The 12888-nt window shown below is 43.8% G+C and overlaps 1 protein-coding gene across 1 annotated transcript in view; it reads right to left on the reverse strand.

Moving 5' to 3' along the window:
- Positions 1 to 1861: 1861 nt before the first annotated feature.
- Positions 1862 to 12888, reverse strand: part of LOC134219629 (uncharacterized) — a 29368-nt gene continuing 18341 nt past the window's right edge. Inside the window, exons 6-12 of the mRNA XM_062698418.1 lie at positions 10113 to 10446; positions 9829 to 10053; positions 8783 to 8934; positions 3250 to 3520; positions 2918 to 3186; positions 2562 to 2834; positions 1862 to 2336 (exon numbers count right to left, since the gene is read on the reverse strand). Of these exons, the coding sequence (XP_062554402.1) occupies positions 3431 to 3520; positions 8783 to 8934; positions 9829 to 10053; positions 10113 to 10446 (801 nt within the window). The 3' untranslated portion in view covers positions 1862 to 2336; positions 2562 to 2834; positions 2918 to 3186; positions 3250 to 3430. The remainder of the gene's footprint in view (positions 2337 to 2561; positions 2835 to 2917; positions 3187 to 3249; positions 3521 to 8782; positions 8935 to 9828; positions 10054 to 10112; positions 10447 to 12888) is intronic.

Consider the following 12888-nt stretch of genomic DNA (forward strand, 5'->3'; position numbering starts at 1 on the left):
CATTCTTCATGCCTGCCGTATCCTAACGGAACTATCAATTCTATACTTTCGACTCCAATTCTATCATGAAACATGTACGTCCAAGTTTGGAAGATGATATTAGCATTTCCATATCATTCAACATTTGTTCACTTCTGATTCTAAAACTAGTTGAAGCTAAAATCTTTTCATTGTTATGTCGTTTTTGCCTGGACATACAAACACTTCTTACAATAGATTTTGGTGTGCAAAAATCTAACAAATATAATATTCTTAATCATATTAAAAACTAAAAATCGATCGATTTTTTTATGTCCTCCTTTTTCAACCAAATGTCCTCCTTTTTTGCAACGATTCGGTGAATTGTCCTCCTTTGGAAAAAATTCATATGGTCACCCTACCCTCACAGCAACCTTTATACACTTTTACGAATCCCGACTGCTCTACGCACACCAACTCAACCAACTGGTCAATGTCTTTAACACTTTTCACAAACTAATAGATACTTTCCGTCTTTTTCTCATTTTCCTTACAAAGATGCTCATTGTAACCCGGCTGCAAACAAAAGAGAGCTATTATTCACGATTTTCTCAAAATGTTCTCTTCGCGCTTACAAAATGGCAAAATTACAATCAAAATAGATATCGCAATATACACTATTTTTTTCAATTTGCGGTTCTTGTAAATTTTTCTTTGCTTCATTCCTTTTTTCACAATGCACGCTACAGCTGCTTCTCAAAAAAAGTTCTTAGGTCACTGTGCGCTGCACAAAACTGAAAATTTGGCGAGAGGTGCCACACAACGACGATCCAATAAGCACGCTTCGAATCGCCACTGCTAAGATTGCTTTCAGCCTTTCTAAAAACTATCACCGTTTTTTTGTTTCACGCGTTAAAATTACCTTTTCTACGTCGCCACATTTAATTTCTTGGATTTTTCGGTTATACAATTCACCCCTGAACACGTCCTATTAGGTTTACAGTCTATGATCAAATAAACCGATTTATCTTTTATTATCCCTTAACGGCTTTGCTCTTCAAGCCGAATCGATACGAACTTGCATTACAGCAAAAGGGGTTTTCACCTTTTGTCGAATACATATTACAACTTACAACATCTTCTCTGTTTCAATAACAGACGCCTGATGTTGGATTATCTGATTTTCCTCACTCTGTTGCTTGGCTTCCCGGGAGAACTTATATTGAGTGTCCTTCAGAAATAATCTGTGCCCGGGATGGGGGAGTAATTAAAGCAACATTCGTTTGAACACGGCAAAGATGAATTCAGTGATTTGTATGCTTTTGTGGGCGGGGACTCGAGCGTCGATTTTGGGAGTTTGGTGGCGCTCTCACGCGGAATAGTACTATCAAAGGTAGCCTCGCGTGCGTGTTGATGGTGTTGGTTGCGTGGGAGAGCTGTTGGAATCGTCGAGTCGCAGTTTGGGTCTTTATTTGCAGGAGCGTATGGGTTGTTTTGAGAATTATGTATTGAAATGATATCCTCAAGCATTTTTCTAACATTTACCCTTATTCTTGTTTACGTAAGAACACGCTTTCGAACGAAAGCTGATGCACATTCTCGTTTACGCCAGCAAAATCAAATGGGGGAAAGGATTCGAACGAGCTGCATTCGTTCGAAAGCTTCGTTCGTCCGTCAACAAGAATAGGGGTGATTATTTCTAACAAGAATATCAGATTTGATGGGTCTTCTGAAGCCCAAAAAACCATGAAATAAAAATACACGTCAATTTCTAAACTAAGAACCCACAACATACGTAATCATACATGTACAAAAAAAAAACGTCAAACCAAATCATGTCATCATAACTTAGGTAAACTTTAATGATACTCTACAATATTTTATTATCTCTTTAAACAGCACTTCGGGTTATCAATAAAATTTGGAACATCGACACACTACAGACTTATAATAAAATCAAAATTTAAACAATTTAATATAGGTATAGCACACCATTTCACCATGAACTCAACGAAGCATATGCAGAGCGTAACGTCATCGCCTTGATACCGATACCAGTTCATCATCGGTGTCGTGCTAGTTAAGATCAACAGCCAAGCTTACTCAATTCGGTGGTGAGTTCATTAGAATGGGCGACATAAGGCTGGGCCGTTTAGAGCGGGCTGTGAGAGCACGTCGGCACCTCTGGAAAAAGATGGACATGCTAGCCCTGGCATTGCTTCTACAAGCTGTACGATTTTTGCCTTCGGGTCAAGAATCTCTTTTCCTTTATATATGTTTTTTTCTCTTCAGAATAGTGTTGTGTTCATTTGAAGGGCTGACATGAGCATTTGTTGAGAAAGTAGACGGTTTCGACGCTGTACTTCGATTGTGTGCATCTGAAAAACAACAAAATGATTATTATAATATTTTATTCAAGGTATAATCAAGTGATGGAATTAAATGGGATGGTACAAACTCGTCTTATGACAAGTGAAGACATTCCACTAAAAAGCTCAAATAATTTTCTTAACATTTTTATATTTGAAAAAAAAAAAAAAATGCCCCACTCTAATGTATTACCTAACCACCTAACCACATACTTAATCCGTAATTTCACGTACTTCGTTTGTTGGGCCTGCAAACAGCATTTTAGCTTCTCGGTGTTCGAATCCTACTTTTGAAACATTTCATACTCGCCTTGCTTTAGGCGTACCGCTGTCAACTGATTGCCACTTTATTTGTTTAACCGCAATTCTTGCGACCGGTACTATATTGGCCTTTGGTGCTTCATTCTCTATATGATTGAGTTGTTGAACTTGCAAATGCGTTTGAATATCGCAGTTCATAACGTGGCTGTTTTGCTGACCCTTTTCGGCTTCCTCCTCCTATGTTGCCTACAAGGAGATAAAAGGGTAAGATGACAAATGTGGTATAAGTGTGCTTTTGAGTATTTTTAATGATCTGTGTTTTCAGTTACCTGCGCAGACTTATTTGAACTTCCATATCTCGGTAATGAGTGCACTATTATTGCTGCCTGTTCTGATAAGCTGTTAATGTTGGTTTTTCCACTCGGAGTCCCGGAACTTTGTCCAAACTGTTGGTTCAAACTCTTTGAAATTGGTTCAAATTTTCATCGTACTGTTATACTAGTCATTGAGTCATTAACCTTGGTTAGCTCACGCTGTCTAATTCGATAGCATACATAACTCTTGAAGTTAAACCCGAGAGTAGCCATCGTAGCCAAATCTGGAACGGAATCAAGCTCATCGTTAATTCGTAGAATAATAATAATAGTCGAGACAAACTTACCAGTGTACTGCGAATGGCCGGCAGAGAACAAGATGTGGAATGTTTAGGCTATCCTTCCACCGGATAATGGATAATGGATAATGGTTGACAAAAAGACGTCTTTGTCGGTATATTAGTTGGAATATATTAGATTATAATTCGAGAACGATTATCCGGAAGTCATCCCTAAATAACCTGCATATCACACATACTGCACCCACACGTAGATGCTGGCTACGTTAAACAACCGCTGCACTGGGATGGCGATGCATACTAGTAATACAGAATAGACCTGAAAAAGATGGAAATGTAGCAGAATATCATCACTTGTATTTGTTGGAATATCAGGTAGTGTGCGACGCATTCAATTAAACCTTTTTTACCACCCAATAATTGAATATCGAATTATGCTATAAGGAAGCAAACTTCACTACAATTATTAGGGATGGCAAAAGTACCAGTCGTTGTCAACATAGACTACTATTAGGAATTGAATGTCGGCTCCAAGAAACCATGGACTCAATTTTTCATGTTAACTATTCGAAAAACATTCATGCACGTGTAGAGCTTCTATTATTTGTTCGTTTTATGACTGACCAACGAGCTGGGAACCGGCTTCATAGTGCTGGGAAAGATGCGCCAACGCGTGATTGGGTGGCATCCAATCAACGCAAGGATGTGCTAGCTGAGGATAAAAGGCCGTTTCTTCAACTATAGCATCATCAACGTGCACTGCCCACACGAAGGGAGATCCGACGAGGAAAAAGAAGCGTTCTATGCGCTGGAGCTGGAGCCAAAATCGTCATCGGTGACATGAACGCTCAGGTAGAAAGGGAGGAAATGTATAAACCGGTCATCGGACCGGATAGTCTGCATACCGTATCGAACGACAACGGCCAACGATGCATAAACTTTGCAGCCTCCCGCGGAATGGTAGTCCGAACCACTTTCTTCCCCCGCAAGAATATGCACAAGGCCACATGGAAATCACCTTATCAAGTAACGGAAAACCAAATCGACCACGTTCTTATCGACGGTAAATTCTTCTCCGACATCACGAACATACCCACTTACCGCAGTGCGAATATTGAATCCGACCACTACCTCGTTGCAGTATGTCTGCGCTCAAATTTCTCGTCGGAGTCGTCCGCCGCGGCTAAACACAGGGCGGCTACAAGACGGTAGACTAGCCCAAGACTACGCGCAACACAGAGGTATTCGGAGAGGTATTCGATCTGTCATTAGAAGCACTACAACCGCTGCACTAAGCACGGTGGCTCCGGATCAGAGAAACGACTGGTATGACGGTTAGTTGAGAAGAAGGATGCAGTATGCAGCATGGGCGAGATTGCTGCAACACCGCACGAGGGCGAACGAGGCACGATACAAACGGGCACGGAACAGACAAAACTCGATTTTCCGGAGGAAAAAGCGCCAGCAGGAAGATCGAGACTGTGAAGAGACGGAGGAACTGTACCGCGCTAATAACGCACGAAAGTTCTATGAGAAGTTGAACCGTTAACGTAAGGGCCACGTGCCACAGCCCGATATGTGTAAGGACATAAACGGGAACCTTCTTACAAACGAGCGTGAGGTGATCCAAAGGTGGCGGCAGCACTACGAAGAGCACCTGAATGGCGATATGGCAGACAACGGTGGCGGTATGGTAATGAGGAGCACGCGCGTAGGAGATGCGACTTCCGGATCCGAATCTCCAGGAAATCCAGGAGGAGATCAGCCGGCTGAAAAACAACAAAGCCCCTGGAGTTGACCAACTACCAGGAGAGCTGTTTAAACACGGTGGTGAGGCACTGGCTAGAGCGCTGCACTGGGTGATTACCAAGGTTTTGGAGGATGAAGTTCTGCCGCAGGAGTGGATGGAAGGTGTCGTGTGTCCCATCTACAAAAGGGCGATAAGCTGGATTGTAGCAACTACCGTGCAATCAGATTGCTGAACGCCGCCTACAAGGTACTCTCCCAAATTTTATGCCGCCGACTAACACCAATTGCAAGAGAGTTCGTGAGGTAGTACCAGGCGGGATTTATGGGTGAACGCTCTACCACAGACCAGGTGTTCGCCATACGTCAGGTATTGCAGAAATGCCGCGAATACAATGTGGGCAGTTAATGCACGCAAACAAATTTCCGGATAAACTGATACGGTTGATCAAGGCGACGATGGATCGGGTGATGTGCATAGTTCGAGTTTCAGGGGCATTCTCGAGTCCCTTCGAAACGCGTAGAGGGTTGCGGCAAGGTGATGGTCTTTCGTGTCTGCTATTCAACATCGCTTTGGAGGGAGTAATACGAAGGGCAGGGATTGACACGAGTGGTACGATTTTCACGAAGTCCGTCCAGTTATTTGGTTTCGCCGACGACATTGATATCTTCTTCTTCTTATGGATCCTGTACACCTCCGGTGGTGCAAAGGGCCGACTTGAAAGATCTCCATCCTGAGCGATGCCCGGCTATCGCTTTAACCTGTTGCCAGGTTAGATTTCGGTCGACTTCTTTTATTTCTTTATTGAGGCTTCGCCGCCATGAGCCTCTGGGTCTGCCTCTGCTGCGATGTCCCGCTGGGTTCCAGTCTAATGCTTGCTTACAGATTTCGTTTCCGCCCCTACGTACGACATTGATATCATGGCACGTAACTTTGAGAGGATGAAGGAAGCCTACATAAGACTGAAAAGCGAAGCTAAACGGATTGGACTAGTCATCAACACGTCGAAGACGAAGTACATGATAGGAAGAGGCTCAATAGAGGTCAATGTAAGCCACCCACCACGAGTTTCTATCGGTGGTGACGAAACCGAGGTGATTGAAGAATTCGTGTACTTGGGCTCACTGGTGACCGCCGATAACGATACCAGCAGAGAAATTCGGAGGCGCATAGTGGCTGGAAATCGTACGTACTTTGGGCTCCGCAAGACTCTCCGATCGAATAGAGTTCGCCGCCGTACCAAACTGATTATCTACAAAACGCTTATAAGACCGGTAGTTCTCTACGGACACGAGACCTGGACGATGCTCGTGGAGGACCAACGCGCACTGGGAGTTTTTGAAAGAAAAGTGTTGCGTATCATCTATGGTGGGGTGCAGATGGCGGACGGTACGTGGAGGAGGCGAATGAACAACGAGTTGCATTAGCTGTTAGGAGAACCATCCATCGTTCACACCGCGCAAATCGGAAGACTGCGGTGGGCCGGGCACGTAGCCAGAATGTCGGACAGTAATCCGGTTAAAATGGTTCTCGACAATGATCCGACGGGAACAAGAAGGCGAGGTGCACAGCGGGCAAGGTGGATCGATCAGGTGGAGGACGATTTGCGGACCCTCCGCAGACTGCGTGGTTGGCGAAGTGCAGCCATGGACCGAGCTGAATGGAGAAGACTTTTATGTGCAGCACAGGCCACTCCGGCCTGATAATAAATAAATAAATAGACTGCGGGAAGGATATGATCACAATACGAACATAGCATGAGTCGTCGGCTAGTATTTTGTATCACATGGAGAGCCCAACTCGATTAATTGATGAATTATTATGTGTACATTGTATATTTTATACTATTTGAAACATAGTAATATTTTTTTTTAATTGAAAAAAATATGTTTCCTTTGTGCAAATAACTTGTTACGTGTAACAGTATCTCGAAAGACCCACACCCCCTATATTTTGTGTAACAAATCGTTACAAAAATCAAACTACCCCTCAGACCCTACAGTATTACGTATCCTCCCTATCGATTACATTTAATTCAAACCTTATCGAATTATTTGAGTGTTAGAGTGTTAGTGAGTTTAGTTATTAGTCATATATAAGCATTCGTAGATATCAAATTTTTCAATAAAACAAATAATTTTAGATATACCTACAAAAAACCTTAAACTTAGTGGTGAAAAAATATAAGAAAAGTTCGTTTTAAACTTATCCAACTTCTAACGAATATTTCGACAGTTATGTAGGTTGAAAAAGGGCGTTTTTCAGTTCCATAGCCTTTTTACATTATAGTGCATCTTCTTCTATCGTTATTGGTGTTCTTATCCCACTTTCCCCTACCTGTTTTTTCTTATCCGATTAGCTTGCGATAAGGAATCCTGTTTCGTTGCTTCCTATTCAAAATTGACCATGACGGACTTTGGCTCAAAACTTACCTTATAGATTTTTCCAGTTGCGATTGCTGATAGCCTCATTGTAGTAAATTTTCATTAGCTTGACGAATCTACTTAACTAGCTGTTGATGGATGATAGCAACTCGATCGGCCAAATTAGAACATGCCACTATACAGATAGTGCCTTTGAATCACGCTGTGTATCAAACGGTTGATCTGATCCAAGGAAGTTGAATTGAATTATTATTTGTTATAGATTCATGAATTGTTTTTTCTCTGATTGTCGTGTATTTTGTTAATATTTTGGTTATTGTTGTCGTCTGTGTGATGTCCGCCAGTTGCGGTAGCTGCTTGCAACATTGCGCGTGATGAGATGGGTGGTTATTATTATTCAAAGTCAGCCTGTAAATATATTGAACTTATATTTTGGCTGCAGTAATGAGCTAGAAGCTATAAACATTTTATCCTTCAAGTAGAGCTTTGGTAGTTGTTTTACAGATGTATCCAGAAGTTCTTTCAAAAGTTCGATTTTCGCTTAAGGTTTAAGTAAAATTGGCAACTAACAAACAACCACGTGTTTTAAATTAGTGTTTGTGTTGCCGCTTGGTGTTGCACTACCACAGCTAAAATTTTGCGGCAGACCGAGCGGCAGACGGAAAGAGACAAACGGACACACAATCGATAATAGTTCGTTCGGCATCCTCTTTCCTTCGTCCAATGTTTTTTGAACCTTAATCAACTTGACTGAGCTGATTAGGCGAAAACGTACTTTCAAAGAACTTTTGATTACTTGGGTTAGATCACTTTCGCCCAACACTCTATCAGGAAAGCAGTAACTACTCGAGCAGCTATAACAATACTACAAATAGATATGATGCCTTCCAGGTATTTTTGGACTTTGCAAATACCTCAGCCATACCTTCTTCTTCTTTTTATTGGCATTACATCCCCACACTGGGACAGAGCCGCCTCGCAGCATAGTGTTCATTAAGCACTTCCACAGTTATTAACTGCGAGGTTTCTCAGCCAGGTTACCATTTTTGCATTCGTATATCATGAGGCTAATACGATGATACTTTTATGCCCAGGGAAGTTGAGACAATTTCCAATCCGAAAATTGCCTAGACCGGCACCGGGAATCGAACCCAGCCACCCTCAGCATGGTCTTGCTTTGTAGCCACGCGTCTTACCGCACGGCTAAGGAGGGCCCCTATAAGCCATACCTAAGTAAGGTAATTCGGTATTCAATGTCTATTATTTTGGTATTTCAATATCTGAAATTATCATTCAATGATTATCTGTAGTAAATGCTTGAGATATTTTTTGGTATCAACTACAAAGATTCAAACGATAATTTGACGAATCTGATAACTGCAGATATTTCATTTTATTGAAAACAAATTTTCGATTTTCTACTATACACGGAATAAGATGGGCTACTCACCTCGGCGTCCTTAAGAATACCCGACCATTTAGTTGCACATATTGGGCACTCCGGATTTTGGCCCACAGCAGACCATACGCAGCTAGCGCAATAAGGCTTATGGTTACATGGGATTAATGTGACCGCTGACAATTTTGAGCATATAATGCATTCTGAAGGTAATAAAAAACAAAAAAAATCACATCAAAATTAAAACATCAATCTTGTAGTAGAAAGTATATGGATTTGATATATACAGTGGCACTTGCGGCTTAAAGCCTACGCAATGCAGCGGAACGGCGACGGAAAGGCAAGGTTTGACAGTTAGCCCATATAGGGTAAAGCGCCCAATAGTGGACCCCCAACCAATAGTGGACTCTCCAGCCATTTTTGCATTATTACAGCACAATGTAAATATTTTGCTATGGAATTCCATCGGGAGAACCTACCTTACAGTTCTATGATTTGATTACATGCATTGAAAATGCTATGGAAAGTAAAATTAGATGATTTTTTACAATTCTATAAAAAATAAACACGAGAGTGTCCATTATAGGAATATTTTGGGGGGTCCATAATAGGGAAGCAGAACATCCCGAAACGGAACATGAAAATTAAATGAAGTGTCGACTATAGGAAAGCAATTTCCTATTATGGACCCCCAGGGTGTCCACTATAGGGCGAATTCAGTCAGGCTTTAAAATGTTAATTTTAACTAATAACGTCGTGTTTTTTAGTGTTTCATGTATGTATCGTGAAGAGGAGATGCAGAACTTGTTATTAGATATCAAGCAGAATAAATATGTTGAAAATATCTACTCCTTTTGACAGGAAGAGCAAAATTCCGCTACTAGGGGGTCCACTATTGGGCATTTTACCCTATTTTCTGTAAAATTTGCAGTTTCAGTCGCCGTTCCGCTGACATTGCGTTTGAGGTTTAAGGCGAAGTACGATTTTCACTCTTTATTTTCAAGTTAGTGTTGCAAGTTATCCTATTTGACAATACACACAAAAGCTTGAAAGAGGAGGAACGGGGGTTCTAATCTCTATAGCATTTATTTTATTACCTTCAAGTGCAGGCACTAAATCTTCAACAGGAATTGGGATGGAACCAAATTCTTGGTGTTTGCTATTTAATGCCAGCAAAAACTTGCCAAGGTCCCCATCCCTGTCATAGTTACGAGTGCACTGATCAACTATGTTTTGCCTGGACGTATGTTGTTTTTGTAGATAAAGGTTTTTTGCCCGATTTATTTCTAAGTCAACAGTCTTGGACATGCCGATAATTTTCTCTGCAATAGAAAATATTAGTATTTTTTATATAATTATTTGTAAACAAATGTGTACAAACCCACAAACACCCAAGCATTTGGTGATTCGCCTATTTCACGCAGCATCTTGGAGTGATAGGACTCCGCCGCATTGTTGGACGTGATCTCCGCATGGTACGTGGAGTACACATGCGGACCAACATTCCTAATCCATTGAGTGCGGAGATACCGCTCAAAGATAGCTGCTTTTGATTGGTCGTAGGTATTGTCGCGTATATATTTGCAAACGAAGTTCACTCCTTCAGGCACCTTAACCGCAGGTAAATGCGCGATTTGCATGGCCATCCGATAACTGGTGTGATCTTTATCGCTACATGATATACGTAGTTTTGCTACAATGTAGCGTTTTATAGCCTATAATTGACAGTAATTATTATTTCATTATAGATTTATTGTACTAATGTTAAATTCGTTTTGATTTACATATTAAAAATAGAAAAATCCACCTTGTGGTGATGGTGATGAGAAAAACAAATAAGAGAGAACATGATTACACTTTAGGGAGATAGATTTGATTATTTCTATAGTAAAATTCCACATGTATTTTTATTCACTTAAATGCATAGCAGGTTTTTGATTTTTTTTTCTAAATTAAACACACACACACACACACACACACAGCAGGGACTTTGTCCAAGGGCTTGACGACCCCTCCCCATGGCCACTGCGAGTTAGACCGGGACCATCGTCCCTAACCCCTAATCCCAAGGCGTCAAGCGACCCGTGCCGAGGGGATGCATGGCCAGGGGGGTGAAATAATAAGCTAGGCCTTTAACGGAGCCTGTGGGGTACCTGGGCACCCTCCACAGTAATTGTCCCTTACCGCGTCATGCTGGGCTCTGGCGTGGTGGACCTCTTTTCCCGAGCAACTCGTGGGACCAAAATGGAAAACCAAGTCAATTCTTCAATTAGTGGTAGTAGTGTAGGCGACAACCCCTTCGCTAGAGGTGGGTTGTTCAGGTCTCCGCCTAGGAGGCCAGAGGCAATAGTCGGCAGCTCAGTGCGCAGCGCCAGCGTGGGTCACTCAACCTTCCTCTCGGCTATAAAAACGCCGGTAGGGGTTATTGACGGCCCATGGCTTGTGGAGGCGATGAGCCGCAAACGCGATGGGCTTTCGGCCTTCGAGGTGGCGACGGAACAGCTGGACGCCATCATCGACTTTGCGTCATCGAAGCATAATATCAGCAAGGACCTCAAGAGGAGCTTGCAGAAACTTCGAAAGTCGATGCTGGACGCCAAGCTGGAGAGGGCGGTCGGGACGGCCAAGTGTAAACCCGTGAAATCCGTGGAGTCGAGGTCTACCCAGACTGAGGACCAAGGATTCGCGGACTCGGGCAAGGTCGAATCGACCGAAGGCGTGCCAGCGAAGACGGTGGTACCAAAGTCTACCCAGACTGTGGCTCAAGTATTTGCGGGTACATCGGGGATGACTGCTCCAACGGAGCAGACACAAAAACGGGGGAGACAGTCTCCATGGGATGAACTCCCTGAGGGCCGCTCCAAAACTAGGTAGTTACTACCCCGAACAAGGGTAGTGGGGCTGGGAAGCTGAACCCCTGCCAGGTACCTCCAAAACCGGGGGAGGAAGGACCTGGAATGGTCCGTCCACCCATGAAAGACAGTGGTAAGGGGTTACGGCAGGCTGAGAGCTCTCAGCCGCACCAGACCAGGGAAATAGAGGGGGATGACGTCTCCTGGACCCTGGTCAAGAACAAGAGGAAACCGAAGACGTCAAGGGCCGAAAAGAAGGCCCAGGCGAATGAGGGTAGCAAGAAGTCTAGGGTAGGCGCCATTCGCTCCAGGGGCGATGCCCTAGTCATCACGGCGGACGAGGCTAAGTACTCGGACGTCTTGAAGGCGATGAGGAGTGTCGTCAAGCTCGGTGAACAAGAAATTGGCGGAGGAAGTTCTAGGCGAGACGGTCAAGGTGAGGGCACTCAAGACGGAGGTGAATCTAAGGGTTAAAGACCTGGACGAGATCACTGAAGTCGAAGAGCTCGTCACGGCACTGCGGGGACAGTGTGAAGTGGAGACGCCCACCGCAGCCGTTCGGCTACGGAAAGGTCCGACAGGGACGCAGGTAGCATTGGTTCGGCTATCTGCAGCGGACGCCTCCAAGGTAGTCAAGTTAGGGAGCGTCAAGGTGGGATGGTCGGTATGCCCTGTGGGCATATACGAGCAACCCGAAGTTTGCTTCAAGTGCCTGGAACCGGGGCCCAAGCAATGGGACTGCAAAGGCCCTGACAGAAGCAATCTGGAGGGACATAAGGCACAATGCTGCACGAACCCTCCCAATTGTTTGATTTGTTCCAGCAAAGCTGTGAACAGCAAGCACCCCATGGGGGGTTCAATGTGCCCGGCGTTTAAGCTTGCTGCAAAATTACAGTGCAGGTAACGCAGCTAAACCTGAACCACTGTGATGCAGCCCAGTAACAGCTGTGTCAGACAGTTGCTGAATGGGGGACGAATATCGCCATAATAGCGGATCCTTACCGGGTACCTGCCAGGAACGGTATTTGGGTCACCGATGGGTCTAAAACGGCGGTGATATGGACAACGGAGAAATACCCAGTCCAAGAGTTGTTGTCTTCGACACACGAGGGCTTCGTCATTGCCAAAGTCAACGGGATCTTCTTCTGCAGCTGCTATGCGCCTCCTCGATGGTCGATCGAGCAGTTCGGTCGTATGCTGGATTGTTTGACGGCTAACATGATGGGGCGTAGACCGGTGGCGTTAGCTGGGGACTTCAACACTTAGGCCGTGGAATGGGGAAGCCGTTCCACGAATCAACGGTCG

This window comes from Armigeres subalbatus, chromosome 3, assembly GCF_024139115.2.
Source record: "Armigeres subalbatus isolate Guangzhou_Male chromosome 3, GZ_Asu_2, whole genome shotgun sequence".
In the NCBI taxonomy this organism is placed as follows: domain Eukaryota; kingdom Metazoa; phylum Arthropoda; class Insecta; order Diptera; family Culicidae; genus Armigeres; species Armigeres subalbatus.